At 37.6% G+C, this 17,559-nt stretch overlaps 1 protein-coding gene across 1 annotated transcript in view; it reads left to right on the top strand.

Moving 5' to 3' along the window:
* Positions 1-9,384, top strand: part of LOC516008 (CD200 receptor 1-like) — a 63,520-nt gene extending 54,136 nt beyond the window's left edge. Inside the window, exon 9 of the mRNA XM_024987554.2 lies at positions 8,816-9,384. Coding sequence (XP_024843322.1) covers positions 8,816-8,865 — 50 coding nt within the window. The 3' untranslated portion in view covers positions 8,866-9,384. The remainder of the gene's footprint in view (positions 1-8,815) is intronic.
* The last annotated feature ends 8,175 nt before the right edge of the window (positions 9,385-17,559 follow it).

Here is a 17,559-nt window from a genome sequence, read left to right as displayed (position 1 = left end):
CCTTGCATGGGGATCTAACGCTCTGCATTTCTAATGAGCTACCAAGTGATGTTGATATTGCTGATATGTAGATCAACACTGAGTAGCAAGGTTTTAAAGAAGTCTTGTTTTTCGAAAAAAGACACTTGTGATAATTCTAAGACTGCATCTTTATGCCATTTGCAACAAACAAACAAACAAACCAAAAAACCAACCCTAAAATAAAGCAAAAACCAAAAAGGAGTCTAAGAAAGAACTCACACATAAATGTTAAATTCCTTATAAGTGGGTACAAGCTATTTAAGCCACGTTAGGGGATCTTTTTAAGAACTCCAGACGCCGTGTGATGTAGAAAAGGTATGCTTGCTCCCTGTACTTCCCCTTCCTGACTGTGGAAGCTTTGAGTTTGAGTCTCTGCTCTGCCCTTTAGAGGTAGATTTCTCATCTCTACACAAGGAGTAGCCATTTCTCTCTGTAGAGAGTTCGTGAGTATATTAGTGCCTCTCACATAGTATAGAAGTGGCTCTCAAGCAGAGGATGCTCAGTTAAGATTAGGTTTCTTGTCTCTTTCCTATTTTATCTTCTGAAGAATCTATTTATAAATAACTACCAGTTTTGCACTCAAGATAATTTTAATTTCTTATCTTTTTATTCATTCTTAGTGCATTATGACAATGCATTTTAATCATTAGGCTGTGTTACTGTACATAATTAAAGTTAATAACACTTCTCTTATTTTAAAAAGTGTTTTACAAGTGTTTTTGAACTAACCTAGAGTGATCTTCTTTCTAGGTATTTTGGATTATTAGGGAAGTTTTGACATAAGAATACTGGGCTTCAGGTCAAAATATCTGAATTTGAGATGTAAACGTGGTCACTTACCAAGACTACCAAGATGCTTGAAATTGTGTTTTGTCTTTTATCTGTCTCTGCATAATTCATGGTACCTATCACAATACTTCAAATATACTAATGATATTTATTGAGCACTTATTACATGCAAGATGCTTTTCTAAGTACTCTACATGTATTAGTTCTTTTAATCATAATAATCCTAAAAGGAATATTACTTCTATTTAAGGGAAATTAAATTGAGACACAGAGGAGCTAAGTGATATATTTCACTATATCTAAGCTGCAATATTTTTTCACATTTTAGCATCTCCACAATGGGATGTGTATCAGTCAGAGTCCCAGCAGTAAATAACCAGCACACTTTGAGTAACTTAGGGAGAGTTTTACAAAAGCATGCATACTTTAAAAAGATGTGGTTTCCATAACCGGTAAGAGATAAGGAAGGACCTGGTGTCTTGCAACTGCTGGAAGGCATTACACTCCTTGACCTGAAGTTACAAGATGAAGGAATCTGAAGAAAGCAGTGTTTTTGAGAGCTGCCTATAGGACGATGGCTATGGGAGTGGTATATATGCAAACTCTAACACCCCCACAGGAAAAATGTAGTACTCCGACCTCACTCTCCTTCCACCTCTGATCTACATTTGCTGTCAATGCCTCCAAGAAGTCGGCCTCTTAGGACCTAGAGAATGGCAGAAAACATTGGAGAATTGATCTGGAGGGGCAAATGGAGCATATTCCAGCACAAGATGCATCCTACAATAGAAATCATGTCATGAGTAATTGGCAGAGCATTTTGTCTCCTACTGTTGCATAATCAATATGTTATAAATTAGTATCATTCTTTTATTTGATAAAGCACAGAAACTTGTTCAATGTTACACATTAGAAGGCAGTTGTGGCAGAATTTGCACCCAGATAATCTAACTCAAGAGCCCATGGCCTTAACCAGCATGCACTATAAGTAGATCCTTATTAAACAGTCACAGATAAAACTGTATTGATTTTTTGATTTTTTTTTTTTTTTCTGTTCTGATTTACAGCATCTCCAGAAGTAACACTACTTTAGAGGAAGAATAAAACTTCAGTGTGCAAAGGTTGTAGGGAAGCCAGCTTGCACAGATTTTCTAAGCCCCAGAAGATTGCATCACTGAGCATGAATCTAGGATTAACAGGGCAGTGACTGTCCAGAACACATGCCACTGGGCAGGCAACATTGTATATTATGTGACCTGCTTTATTTTACATTTGAACAGGAGCAAGAGTCTAACCATAGGTGAGCAGGCTTGCAGTAACTGATCTAATTATCTTAACTTCTTCCCAAACAAGTGTCATCACCTATTGACATACTTGGTTATCACCTCAGGAAATTCTAATTGACTTACATTGAATTTTTTCATTCTGTCTTATTTCCTCTTTCAAGTTTTCCTTTGCCTTCTGTCTTATTATTGGCCTGAGGTAGATTTTCTCAGATAAATTTCACTCTATTTTTTTTTATCTCTTTATTGGTTCGTAGTCCATTCTGACAGTGCATTTTAAGTATTAGGTTGTTGTGTCACCACTTAATTTTCTTTTTGATTATGTCTAATCAGGTTTTTAACCTACCCACTGAGATATGATTCCAATAATTGTATTTTTCTTTTTAAAAAGTTTAGTTCTTTCATTTTATTTCCTTTTTCCTCTTTTCTTTTTTAACCATGTTAATCACATGTTATTTTCCATAGTGGAAAACCATAGTGGTTTTCACACTGTCTCATTATTTCTAGTTATCGTGTTGCCAATTCTGGTGGTTGCTGTAATAGAAAAACAGAATTATAGAAGAGGTAGTGACCATTAAATGGTAAATGGGAGTGAGAAGAATTTAGAGAGTACTTTGTACAGGGGATAAAATTTGAATGAGGTCTGAAGGATAGACTGAACTTTTAAAAGTTAATTAGGCTGACAAAGTAAAAGAGGGCATTTTATTTTATTTATCAATAACAGCAATAGTTGATTTACAGTGTGCTAGTTAGTATCTGCTGCTCATCAAAGTGATCCAGTTATATATACACATATATCCACTTTTTTATAGATTTTGTTACCATAAAGGCTATTACAGAGTACTGAATAGAGTTCCCTGTGCTATACAGTAGGTTCTTATTAGTTATCTATTTTATATATCGTAGTCCGTATATGTCAATTCCAATCTCCCAATTTATCCCTCCACTTGCCCTTCCCCCCTTGCATTCAGTCGCTCACTCATGTCTGACTCTTTGTGATCCTATGGATTGTAGCCTGCTAGGCCCCTCTGTTCGTGGGATTTCCCAGGCAAGAATACTGGAGTGGGTTGCCACTTCTTATTCTAGGGATCTTCCCAACCCAGGGATCGAACCTGTATCTCTTGTGTCTCCTGCATTGGCAGGAGGATTCTTTACCACTGAGCCACCAGGGAAGCCCCATCCCTTCACCCACGGTAACTGTAAGTTTGTTTTCTATATATGTTACTGTATTTCTGTCTTGTAAATAGGTTCATTTGTACCGTTTTTTAGATTCCACATATAAGTGAGATCATATGATATTTGTCTTTCTCTATCTGACTACTCAGTATGACAATCTCTGGGTCCATTCATGGCACTGCATATGACATTATTTTTATCTTTTTTTATGGCTCAGTGATTGGACTGCAAGGAGATCCAACCAGTCCATTCGAAAAGAGATCAGTCCTGGGTGTTCTTTGGAAGGACTGATGCTGAAGCTCCAATATCTTGGCCACCTCATGCCAAGAGTTGACTCATTGGAAAAGACTCTGATGCTGGGAGGGATTGCGGGCAGAAGAAAAAGGGGACAACAGAGGATGAGATGGCTGGATGGCATCACTGACTCCATGGGCGTGCGTCTGAGTGAACTCCGGGAGTTGGTGATGGACAGGGAGGCCTGGCGTGCTGCAATTCGTGGGGTCGAAAAGAGTCGGACATGACTGAGCGACAACTGAACTGAACTTATATTCCATTGTATATATGTACCACATCTTCTTTATCCATTCCTCCATTTATGGGCTTCAATGTCCTGGCTATGGTAAGTAGTCCTGCAATGAACATTTTTGAACTTTGGTTTTCTCTGAATATATGCCCAGGAATGGAACTGCAGGATCATATCATAGCTTTATTTTTACTTTTTAAAAGAACCTCCATACTCTTCTCCATAGTGGCTGTGCCAATTTACATTCTCACCAACAGTGTAGGAGAGTTCCCTTTTCTCCACATCCTCTCCAGCATTTACTGTTGGTAGATTTTGTGGTGATGGCCATTCTGACTGGTGTGAGGTGCTACCTCATTATAGTTTTGACTTACTTTTCTCTGATAACTAGTGATGCTGTGCATCTTTTCATATGTCTCTTGGCCATCTGTCTTCTTTGGAGAAATGTCTATTTAGATCTTCTGCCCACTTTTTAATTGGACTGTTTGGGTGTTTTGATATTGAGCTGCATGAGCTGTTTGTATATTTTGGATATTAATCCCTTGTTAGTCACTTCATTTGCAAATATTTTCTCCCACTCTGAGGGTTGTCTTTTCATTCTGTTCATGGTTTCCTTTGTTGTGCAGAAGCTTTTAAACTTAATTAGGTCCCACTTGTTTATTTTTGTTATTCTAGGAGGTGGATCAAAAGAGATATTGCTTGTGATTTATGTCACAGAGTGTTTTGCTTTTGCAAAGACTGTTTTGCCTATGCAAAGAAAGAAGTGGAGATGATTTGTTTGGAATTAATATGTTTTACAGATGAGTTGGAAACACAGATTCAAAGGAAATTAGAATGGGATTCAGATTTTGAAGTCTTCTTCTTATAAGCAATGAATCAAATTTTTCTAGACAAAGATGTTGAGTTGGATAGAGAAGCAACCACAAGATAGAATCTGGGAAACACCATATTTTCAGGAATGGTCCAAAGAACAGAATCTAATAAAAGACACAGAGTGGAGTCCATGGGGAAGGAAAATCAGTGGAAACCAATGAAAGAGTTTGAGGGAGGAAGGGGCAAAAATGTCAAATTCCTTCAAGATGTCAGGTAGAATAAAAATTTTAAATGTGCTTTGAATTAATCACTGGGTCATTGATGACTGTCATAAAAGTAATGGGGAAGGCTATAAAAAGTGCTCTCCGGGCAGTTTTTGATTATATATATATATTTTAAAAAAACCTTATTGTGAATCATATCAGGAAATATCCCCAAATATCTTACTGAGGCTCTTTTTCTATAATATCATAATATTAAGTAGCACATTGGTCAAGGAGTTTTTTTTTTTTTATCAGAATGCTGACATTTGATGTCTTATTTGCAGAACCCTTTCCAAAGAACTCTCATGGAACATTCGGGTAAAATTTCACTAGAAAATTCTTATATTTCTTAGAGAAAAGCAAAATACCTGATTTTTTCCAGATTCCTTTGCTACTTTGAGCAAAAAAGAATTATTAACATCAATAATACACTATAGATTAACCTGACTTGTCAATAAGGAATGTACTTTAAAGATATTACTTGTAATTAAAGTTCTTGAGCCTCCAGCTTACTCCACCCCTTGGACTCAGCCTTAAGGTTCTCTTTCCTTCTGGGCATTCTGACTATTGTGGGATCCATTGCTTTCTGGAAGTTTACTGGATGCAACTTATCTGTTAGTTAATCAAAATGGACTTTACATTCAAAGTTTATTTATTCAAATAGGAAATTCATAGGCAGCAAAATTTATGGTCCTTCTATGCTACCTCGGTAGTCCTTGTATTCAATACTAATGGCACTGGTAAAAACAACTACTAAAACAAACTAGTAGCAACAGCAGCAACCAACAACAAACAGCAATAATTGTCACTATTTGAATGTTTACTACTCCGCCAGGCACTGTACCATATGCCGCACATATCACTTAAACTATTACTTTTCTTATTAACAAGGACAGAAATATATATTGGAAGCAACTGATCATTTATGTGAAAAGCTTTTATGTCTTTTATGCATGCATGTTTGGATATGTCAAGGTATAGCAGTGAATTAACACATAAAAAAAAGGAATATATTTTATTCCTTTTAATAAAAAATATAACACAACACATAATAAAAAAAAAAGATTTTTCTTTAAAAGTGTAAATAGCTTTTTATCACAATTGCTTTGCCAACTAGAATTGGTAAAAGAGGAACAACAAGTACTAAATCAAATTACAAGGACTTCCCTGGTGGTCCAGGAGTTAAGAATCCACCTGCCAACGGATGGCACATGAGTTTGATCCCTGGTCTGGGAAGATTCAACATGCTGCAGGGCAACTAGACCCCTGCAACACAGCTACTGAGCCCCAGCTCTAGAACTTGGCAGCTGCAGCTACTGAAGCTCGAGCACCCTAGAGCTCATGCTCCACGATAAGCAAAGCCACCACAGTGTGAAGCCCGAGCACCACAACTAGCATACCCACCACTTGCTGCAACTAGAAAAAGCCCACGTGCGCAGCAGTGAAGACCCAGAGCAGCCAAAAAATACAAATAAACAAATCAGATTATTTTTTTCTTTTTCCTACATTTCCTGCCTCCCTAATGTTTTTGACACACACATAGATAAAAGAACGTTTTGATATTTGGCAAAACTAATACAATTATGTAAAGTTTAAAAATAAAATAAAATTTTTTTTAAAAATGTAAAAAAAAAAGGAAAAAGAAAAAAAAAGAAGAACAGTCTTTGAGCTTTCAAGCTTGTTTTAGCTTAGCTCTAATTGAAATGTGGTCCTAGGAGCCCTTGCAGGAGGTCCTCAAGGTAGGTTCTATTTTCATAATAATACTAATATGTTTGCTTTTTGCACTTACATTCTCTTGCATTCATTTTCGAGATGCTACATGGCATATGTTGATATTGTTGCCTTGATGGCTTATGGAGTAAGTACTTATGTATTATTAGTGTGTGTGTTTCTAAATTTTCCTATGGCAAATTCTTTGGGATCCTCAACAATTTTTAAGGGTAGAAAGACACATTGAAACTAAAAAGCCCAAGAATTACTGTTTTAGATGAAAGAAAATATGAATTAGGACCACTTATTATTGAATTAGTCTTAATTTGGGGGAATAAAACTTTAGAAAATTATATAAAATTATAAGATATTATCAAATGTGAAAAAGTAATGAAAATTCATGAGCTGTATCATTTGGCTTACCTAAATTGACTATAAATTACTGAATTAACTATAAATTCCTAGCTGCGGGTCTCTTTCATTTTCTAGAGTTATAACAAGGTTCTGGTGGTTAAGACTCAGACTCTTAAGCTGCAGAGCTTCCTCTCTTTCTTTGTTTTTGTCTTGTTTTGTCAATAAATATATATATTTTGCCCATCTTCTTTAAAATTAACACAAGCCTAACTTTGGTTTTTGTTGACTACTAACAAACACACCCTCTAGCCTTGATAACCAACCTTTTGGACAAACACCATGTGGTTAGCCCAAACAGTCAGTCTGTGGTATTTTGTTACTGATGCCATAGCAGACTAGTACTCTATGGGACTTGGTCTAAAATGCCTTAAATATGAGTTATTTTTGATGTAAATGCTTTCAATTATTAGCCTAAATAAATATTTGTTGAAGTATTCTACTTATCCCACTTATTATTCTTACCTTCCCAAATCAAATTGTTTACTATATCTTTTTCTCTTTCAAGTATCCTGTTTTTCAAGATACCTTTCTAAGTCAATTCTGCCAAATATGGTATAAGTCAGCATTAACATATACTGTGGAAATATTTATCAGAGGTTCCTAGGACATACAATTTTCTCTTTAGTTATTTTAAAAATAATATATTTTATTTTATTTTGGTGAAATGTCCTTCTTATAGGACATTCAGGCAATACAGAAAATGTAACTGCTTCAAATTCCACCACTCAAAACAACCACTCTTAACATTAGCTGAACAGTTTTCTATGAATATGTGTAAAAAGAAGGAAAGACAAATTATTGTATGAAAATTATTTCATATGAGCATGTTACCTTAAATAAAAATTATTACATTTATTGTTACTTTATTTTAAGCTGGCAAAAGGGGCAGATGTAATTACTGAATGTGAGATAGAAATGTCCCTACCATATACAAATGTGAATGTGAACTATGATATTTGAGTGATAATGCTGCATCATTGTTTGTTCATCAATCACAACAAATGTACCACTCTGGTAGGGATGATGAGGGCGGCTACATACACGTGGAAGTAGGGGACAAACAGAAACCGTTTGAGCTGTAAAGTCGCTTTCAGTCGTGTCCGACTCTGTGCGACCCCATAGACAGCAGCCCACCAGGCTCCTCTGTCCCTGGGATTCTCCAGGCAAGAACACTGGAGTGGGTTGCCATTTCCTTCTCCAATGCATGAAAGTGAAAAGTGAAAGTGAAGGCGCTCAGTCGTGTCCAACTCTTCGTGACCCCATGGACTGCAGCCCACCAGGCTCCTCTGTCCATGAGATTTTCCCAGGCAAGGATACTGGATTGGGTTGCCATTTCCTTCTTCAATATATATTTTTACATGTTGAAGATTAAAACACTTGTGTTCTTTATAAATAATTCTCTCATGTTTAAACTATATATTTAAATGGATTTATTGTTCATCACAAATCATGATTTAAAATTTTTATTTATTTATTTATTTTTGTTATTGGGATATATATGGCAGAAAGAGAAGAACTAAAGAGCCTCTTGATAAAAGTGAAAGAGGAGAGTGAAAAAGTTGGCTTAAAGCTCAACATTCAGAAAATTAAGATAGTGGCATCCGATCCCATCACTTCATGGCAAATAGATGGGGAAACAATAGAAACAGTGAGAGACTTTATTTTCTTGGGCTCCAAAATCACTGCAGATGGTGACTGCAGCCATGAAATTAAAAGATGGCTGCTCCTTGGAAGAAAAATTATGACCAACCTAGACAGCATATTAAAAAGCAGAGACATTACTTTGCCAACAAGGGTTTGTCTAATCAAAGCTATGTTTTTTCCAGTGGTCATGTACAGATGTGAGAGTTCAACTATAAAGAAAACTGAGTGCTGAAGAATTTTTAACTGTGGTGTTGGATAAGACTCTTGAGAGTCCCTTGGATTGCAAGGAGATCCAATCAGTCAATCCTAAAGGAAATCAGTTCTGAATATTCATTGGAAAGACTGATGCTGAGGCTGAAACTCCAATACTTTGGCCACCTGATGCAAAGAATGGACTCATTTGAAAGACCCTGATGCTGGGAAAGATTGAAGGCAGGAGAAGGGGATGACAGAGGATGAGATGGTTGGATGGCATCACCAATTCGATGGACATGAGTTTAAGTAAGCACTGGGAGTTGGTGATGGACAGGGAAACCTGGCATGCTGCAGTCCATGGGGTTGCAAAGAGTTGGACCCAACTGAAAGACTGAACTGAACTGAACTATCTAGTGCTTTTGTTGTATGTTTTACAACTGAAGAAGTATGAGAGGAAAGATTAAAAAAATGAGTGCTTGTATCTGTTTTTAAATTCTCTCCTGTCCTCTTTGGTTTTGATCTACAGGTAAGATGAGATAAAACCTATTGTAACTCATTCTAATCCAGAGTGTGTCTGTCTCTCTGTTATGCCACTCATTGAATGTGTAGTTGGATCTATTATCTTACAGTGTAACCATGGAGTTATTAGCACCACTAGTTTTCATTCCAAGAAAAAAAAAGATGAAAAAAAACCCTCCCAGAAGCAAAATAAAATAAGACAGAGTAATAAAGTCTTACTCATAGTCATAACCACTTAGAGACTTCTGATAAAGTAAAATATTGCTAAAATGTTAGAACAGATACAGAAACTGTAGCATTTTCGACATAATCAACCACACTGCCTGTGGTTCAGATGTGAAATAAGCAAAAAACAGTTTCTTCTGAGCCCTGATATTTATGACGGCCACAATTGACCACACCATGAAAACCTAATGCTTGGTTTGTGTGTATATGGTATATTTGCATTCACGTTTAATACTATTGACACAATGTTTGTATCAGTGGTGGAAATGTTTGTGATAAGAATCAACCTGAACAGGAAATTCATGTGAGTAACTATTTCAGTGCTAAATAGGCACTTTAGAAAGACAGTGGAGAAGGCAATGGCACCCCACTCCAGTACTCTTGCCTGGAAAATCCCATGGGCGGAGGAGCCTGGTAGGCTGCAGTCCATGGGGTTGCTAAGAGTTGGACATGGCTGAATGACTTCACTTTGACTTTTCATTTTCATGCATTGGAGAAGGAAATGGCAACCCCCTCCAGTGTTCTTGCCTGGAGAATCCCATGGACGGGGGAGCCTGGTGGGCTGCCGTCTATGGGGTTGCACAGAGTCGGACACGACGGAAGCGACTTAGCAGCAGCAGCAGCAGCAGAAAGGCAGTAGAAGAGAAAGATGAGAAAGACTGCCCAGAGAATTGGGGGGAGAAGTGCAATGAGGTAAGCTGGCTATGGAGGGTGATGGAAAAACTGGAGCCCAAGGTATGTCCAAGCAGAAGCAGCTTAAGCCATGCTGATGAAAGGCTGTAAGGTCTCCACAAGTGACCTTGAAAGTGAACAGATTTTTGCACATAGCTTACCACCAATGTAAACAAAAAGGTCTGACTTCTGAGAATAAAGTCAGTATGTGGGATATAACATATTTAGTTGCTAAATCATGTCCAACTCTTTTGTGACCTCATGGACAATAGCCCGCCAAGCTCCTCTGTCCATGGATTTCCCAGGCAAGAACACTGGAGTGGGTTGCCATTTTCTTCCCCAAAGGATCTTTCCAACCCAGGGATTTAACCCATGTCTCCTGCATTGCAAGCAGATTCTTTACTGCTGAGCTACCAGGGAAGCCATGATACATTAATAACATATACAGGATGTAATTATTATAAGAAAGTGTTAGTCACTAAGTCGTGTCTGACTCTTTGTGATCCCATGGACTGTAGCTCTCCAGGCTCCTCTGTCCATGGGATTTTCCCAGGCAAGAGTACTGGAGTGGGGTGCCATTGCCTTCTCCGCACTAGTCACTAATGAAATACAAATCAAAACCAAATGAGATATCACTTAACACCCACTAGGATCCTACTACTACTACTGCTGAAATGAAAAACAGGTGTAGGCAAGATTATAGAGGAACTGGAACTCATATATTACTAGTAGAAATGTACAATTGTGAAGTTGCTGTTAACAGCAAATTGGTGAGTCTTCAATAAGTTACACACAGAGAGGGAGACAGAGACAGTAGAAAAGGAGGATGCTGAGCTCAGCTTCCCCACGAACAAATCAGAAATACAATTATATGTGGAACAATTATTACTGAAAACAACATGGAAACTGTCAGAAAGGCTCTTCTATAACCAGCACTGTAAAGAAAGATCCACAACCAGTACTATAAAGAAAGATCCACATGAAGTTAGTTAGAAAGAGAGGAGACGCCATCAGGTCAGAACCCAAACCTTAGCAGGAAAACAAAAGAGAAGGGGGATGTCTTGGGCTCAGGGATCCTCCCTGGAAGGAGCAAGGACTTTAAGGTGCCCCAGCACAAGGGTCCAACACCGGTAAGACGAGTCTTTTTAGCTGTTTTGAAAACCAGTGGGACTTACTAGAGAGATGAAGGAAACCAAGATAACACTCTTTTTTAAAAAAATTATTTAACTGGAGGATAATTACTTTACAGTATTGTGATGGTTCCCACCATCATTCATGTGTGATTGTCCATAGATCAGCATGAATCAGCCTTAGGTATACATGTGTCCCCTTCATCCCCAAACCCCTCCAACTCCCCTCCCTCCCATACCACCCATACAAGTTGTTACAGAGCACTGGCTTTGGGTGCTCTGCCTCATACATCAAACTCTCACTGGTTATCTGTTTTACATATGGTAATTTATATGTTTCAATGCTATTCTCTCAAATCATCCTACCCTCTCCTTCTCCCACTGAGTCCAAAATTCTGTTCTTTATGTCTGTGTCTCCTTTGCTGCCCTGCATGTAGGATCATCAGTACCATCTTTCTAAACTCCATACATATGCATTAATATGTGGTATTTGTCTTTCTCTTTCTGACTTATTTCACTCTGTATAATAGGCTCTAGGTTCATCTACCTCATAATTGACTCAAATGTGTTCCTTTTTATAGCTGAGTAATATTACATTGTGTGTATGTATTATAACACTCTTGAAGAGCATTGCACATGCTTGCTTACTCCTAGGAACAACATACAAGAAACAGATAGAAAACTGCCTGGGGCTCTGGCCAGTTTGCCAGAGAAGCCCTTGTGTACACCCAGCCACACTGGGTGCCAGCTTTATCCCCTCTTGCTCTGGCACTGCTCTCCATTGTGAAGGCTGTCCTTACCAAGAAAAGTGTGTACACTTAGAGGAAACAGAACCAGCTCAGACCCAACCCTGCTTCAGACAAGGGTGGAGGCAACCTTTACCAGCACACAAGTTCCTGCCCACATTTACGGGGAGCTAAACTAGTTCCCTGGATGACATCACCAACTCGATGGATATGAGTTTGAGTGAACTCCGGGAGTTGGTGATGGACAGGGAGGCCTGGTATGCTGCAATTCATGGGGTCACAAAGTAGGACACGACTGAGCAACTGAACTGAACTGAACTGAAGTGAACTGAAACTAGTTCCATGGTAGACACTAATATTTTCAGCAGGAGCAAAATCAGCTCAGTAGTGTGGCTCTAAACCCTCTGACCTGACTCAAGTCTCTAACCAAGGAATGCACAATGGGGAAAACGTGACCCAGCACAGACATGAAGTCACTAGTCCCCGGGTCCCTTCCACTATCCCAACCAAGGCAGAGAGTGCCCTCACACACTTGGGGAGAAACCCAACTCGTCAGAGCTTCTGTTCTGAACCCTTGGGCCTTGCCCCTGGTTTGCACCCTATCTGCCCACTCAGATAGGGTGGTGACTTCCATTAGGCACAGGAGAAGCTCACATCTGGCTCTGTCTCTACTCCTCCACCTCCAGCCTTACATCCCACCAAAGTGATGGTTGCCAGGACACCTTGGGGATATATGTGATCCATGCTCACTTCAGTTCCAGCTATCTCACAAAAACCACCAGGCACACACAGGCGGCATTGGGTGGTAATGCTCCCACCCAAGAACATCCCTTTAAGATAAGGTAGGTAACTGTTTCACCTAATTTCATAGAGACAGAGAAAGTTAAACAAAATAAGAAGACAGAGGACTATGTTTCAAAGTAAAGGACATGGAAAAAAGCCCTGAAAAAACCTAGTGAAACAGAGATAAATAATTTACCAGATAAAAGCACTGAAGCACTAGTAATAAAAATGACAACTGAACTTGGGAAAAGAATAGATGAATACAGTGAGAATTTTAACAAAGAACTAGAAAATGTAAAAAAGAACCAGTCACAGCTGAAGAATGCAATAACTGAAATAAAAATTACACTAAAAAGAATTAAGAGCAGATTAGATGATAGAGAAGAATGCACAAGCAATGTGGAAGACAGAAAAATGAAAATCACCCAATCAGAGCACCAAATAGAAAAACAAATTAAAAAATAAATTTCAAGAGAGCTCTGAGACAAAATCAATCATACTAACATTTGCATTATGGGGTTCCCAGAAGGAGAAGAGAGGAAAGTGTTGCAAATATATTTGGTGAAATTATGGCTGAAAGCTTCTTGAAATTGAAGAAATTCCCAAACAAAATGAACCCAAAGGGATTCGCATCAATTATGACCACTTTGATCAGTGTGAGCTGGTAACTCACTGTAGTTTTGATTTGCATTTCTCAAATAATTAGTTATGTTGAGTATCTTTTCATGTGCTTTTTGGCTATCTGTGAGTCTTTGGAGAAATGTTTATTTAGGCCTTTTACCCATTTTTTAAAATTGGGTTATTTGTGTTTTTTTGTTATTGAGTTGTATGAGCTGTTTGCATATTTTGGAAGTTAAGTCCTTATGAGTTGCATCATTTGCAAATATTTTCTCCCAATCTGTAGGTTGTCTTTTCACTTTGTTTATGGTTTCCTTTGCTGTGCAAAAGATTACAAGTTTGATTAGATCCCATTTGTTTATTTTTGTTTTTATTTCTATTGTATTGAAAACTGACCTAAGAAAACATTGGTATGATTTAAAACATATCATATTAAAACGGCAAAGTTAAAGATAAAGACAGAATTTTAAAGGCAGCAAGGGACATACAAAGAGTCACAAATAAAGGAGCCCCTATAAGGATCATCGAAAAAGCAAGAGAATTCCAGAAAAACATCTATTTCTGCTTTATTGACTATGCCAAAGCCTTTGACTATGTGGATCACAATAAACTGTGGAAAATTCTGAAAGAGATGGGAATCCCAGACCACCTGACCTGCCTCTTGAGAAACCTATATGCAGGTCAGGAAGCAACAGTTAGAACTGGACATGGAACAACAGACTGGTTCCAAATAGGAAAAGGAGTACGTCAAGGCAGTATATTGTCACCCTGCTTATTTAACTTATATGCAGAATACATCATGAGAAGCGCTTGGCTGGAAGAAGCACAAGCTGGAATCCAGATTGCCGGGAGAAATACCAATAACCTCAGATATGCAGATGACACCACCCTTATGGCAGAAAGTGAAGAGGAACTAAAGAGCCTCTTGATGAAAGTGAAAGTGGAGAGTGAAAAAGTTGGCTTAAAGCTCAACATTCAGAAAACAAAGATCATGGCATCTGGTCCCATCACTTCATGGGAAATAGATGGAGAAACAGTGGAAACAGTGTCAGACTTTATTTTGGGGGGCTCCAAAATCACTGCAGATGGTGACTGCAGCCATGAAATTAAAAGACGCTTACTCCTTGGAAGGAAAGCTATGACCAACCTAGATAGCATACTCAAAAGCAGAGACATTACTTTGCCAACAAAGGTCTATCTAGTCAAGGCTATGTTTCTTTCAATGGTCATGTATGGATGTGAGAGTTGGACTGTGAAGAAAGCTGAGCGCCAAAGAATTGATGCTTTTGAACTGTGGTGTTGGAGAAGACTCTTGAGAGTCCCTTGGACTGCAGGAAATCCAACCAGTCCATTCTGAAGGAGATCAGCCCTGGGATTTCTTTGGAAGGAATGATGCTGAAGCTGAAACTCCAGTACTTTGGCCACCTGATGTGAAGAGCTGACTCATTGGAAAAGACTCTGATGCTGGGAGGGATTGAGGGCAGGAGGAGAAGGGGATGACAGAGGATGAGATGGCTGGAAGGCATCACTGACTCGATGGACGTGAGTCTGGGTGAACTCCGGGAGTTGGTGATGGACAGGGAGGCCTGGCGTGCTGCGATTCATGGGGGTCGCAAAGAGTTGGACACGACTGAGTGACTGAACTGAACTGAACTGAACTGATAAGGCTATCAGCTTATTTTTCTGTAGAAACTTTGCAAGCCAACGGGAGGGACATGATATATTTATAGTGCTGAAAGGGGAAAATCTACAACCTTGGACACTCTACCCAACAGAGTTATCATTCAGAATTAAAGGGGAAATAAAGAGCTTCTCAGAAGCAAAACCTAAAAGAGTTCATCTAAATGGATCTTACAAGAAATGTTAAAGAGTCTTCTTTAAGCAGAAAAGAAAAGGCTACAGCAAGAACTAAGAATTTATAGAAAAGGAAAATTCTCACTAGTAAAGGCAAATATATAAAGAAGGTTAGGTATCAACCATTTAAATAAGCAAGGTTAACAGACAAAAATTGGAAAATTAAATATAATTATAATAAATAGGTGACAGACAAAAGATGTAAAATATGATATCAAAAACACAAAACAATGAAATTTTGTCATTTGAAGTAATGAAGCAACAGGGATGGACCTGAAGGGTATTATGCTGAGTGAAATAAGTCAGACAGAGAAAGTAAAACACTGTATAATGTCACTTAAATGTGGAATCTAAAAAAATATAAGAAACTAGTGAATATAACAAAAAAGAAACTGACTCACAGATTTATAGAGCAAACTACTGGTTACCAGTGCAGTGAGCAAAAGAGGAGGGAAAAATAGGGGTAGGGAATTTAGAGATACAACTATCATGCAAAATGAGCTATGAGAATATATTGTACAACACAGGGAATATAGCCATTGTTTTGTGGTAACTATCAATGGAGGATAGCCTTTGGAAGTTGTGAATCACTATATTGTACATTTGTTACTTATATAATATTGTACATCAACTATATTTCAATGAAAAAAAACACAGACTGAAAGTTAGGGAGTGAAAAAAGCTGTTTCATGCATTGGAAATGACTAGAAAACAAAGGTAATAACACTCATCTCAACAAAGTAAACCTTAAGGCAAATTCTATAACTTTTTGTCAATGGCATTGTATAATGATAAAAGGTTCAATACAAGAAGAAGATATAACATTTGTTAACATACATGCACCTAATATAAGAACATCTGAATATATAAAGCAAATATTAACAGACGTAAAGGGAGAAATGGACAATAATACAATAACAGTAGGGGATTTTAAACCACAATTACATCAATAGGTATCTTCTACACAGAAAATCAATAAGGAAACAATGATCTTTAATGACACATTAGATTAGTGGGATTTAACAGATATCTATAGGACATTTCATCCAAACCAACAGAATACACTTTCTTTTCATGTGCACATGGAACTTTCTCCAAGACAGATCATAAACTAGGCCACAGAACAAGTCTCAATATGTTTAAGAGGACAGAAATTATATCAAGCGTTTTTTCCAACCATAGCAGTATGAAAGTAGAAATCAATTACAGCAAGAAAATGGGGGGAAAACACAAACATATGGAGGCTAAACCACATGCTATTAAAAAACCAATAAAGAAATCAAAGAGGAAATCAGAAAAAAAACCTTGAGACAAATGAAAATAAAAACACAGCTTTCCACAATCTATGGGCTATAGCAAAAGCATTTCTAAGAGGCATGTTCATAGTGATATAGGCTTATCTCAAGAAACAGAAAAAAATCTCATGTGAACAACCTACCTTACCTAATTCCTTTAAAGGAATTAGAATAGGATGAGTAAACAAAGACCAAAGTCAGCAGAAGGAAGGAATAATAATAAAAATCAGAGAGGAAATAAACAAAATAGAGAACTTAAGAAAAAGGAAAAAAAGAAAGCAACAGAAATGGTCAGTGAAACCAATTTTAAAAAGATAAACAAAATTGATAAACCTTTGACCAGGTTCATAAAGAAAAAAAAGAGGATTAAAATAAACAAAATAAGAAATAAAAGAGGAGAAATTACAACTGATATCACAGAGAGATGCAAAAAACAATGAGAGAATACTGCAAACATTTATATGCTAAAAAACTGGACAAACTAGAAGAAATGAATAAATTCCTAGAAACAGACAATATTCCAACACTGAATCAGGAAGAAAAGGATAATCTTAACAGGCAGTTCGCTAGTAATGAAATTGAATCAGTAATCAAAAAGCTCCCAGGAAACAAAAGTGCAGAACCAAATAGTTTCACAGGGAAATTCAACCAAACATAAAAAGAAAAGTTAATATCTATCCTTCTCAAACTATTCCAAAAATTGAAGAGGAGGGAACACACCCAAATTCATTCTAAGAGGCCACCATTACCCTGAGACCAAAAGTAGACAAAGACATTACAAAAAAAGGAAAATTACAGGCCATTGTCTCTAATGAATATAGATACCAAAATCTTCAACAAAATATTAGCAAACTGAATTCAACAGTACATAAAAAAGTCATACATCATG

Source organism: Bos taurus, chromosome 1, assembly GCF_002263795.3.
Source record: "Bos taurus isolate L1 Dominette 01449 registration number 42190680 breed Hereford chromosome 1, ARS-UCD2.0, whole genome shotgun sequence".
In the NCBI taxonomy this organism is placed as follows: domain Eukaryota; kingdom Metazoa; phylum Chordata; class Mammalia; order Artiodactyla; family Bovidae; genus Bos; species Bos taurus.
Note: the sequence above shows the minus strand (reverse complement) of the source record. Positions and strands in the feature narration are given on the sequence as shown.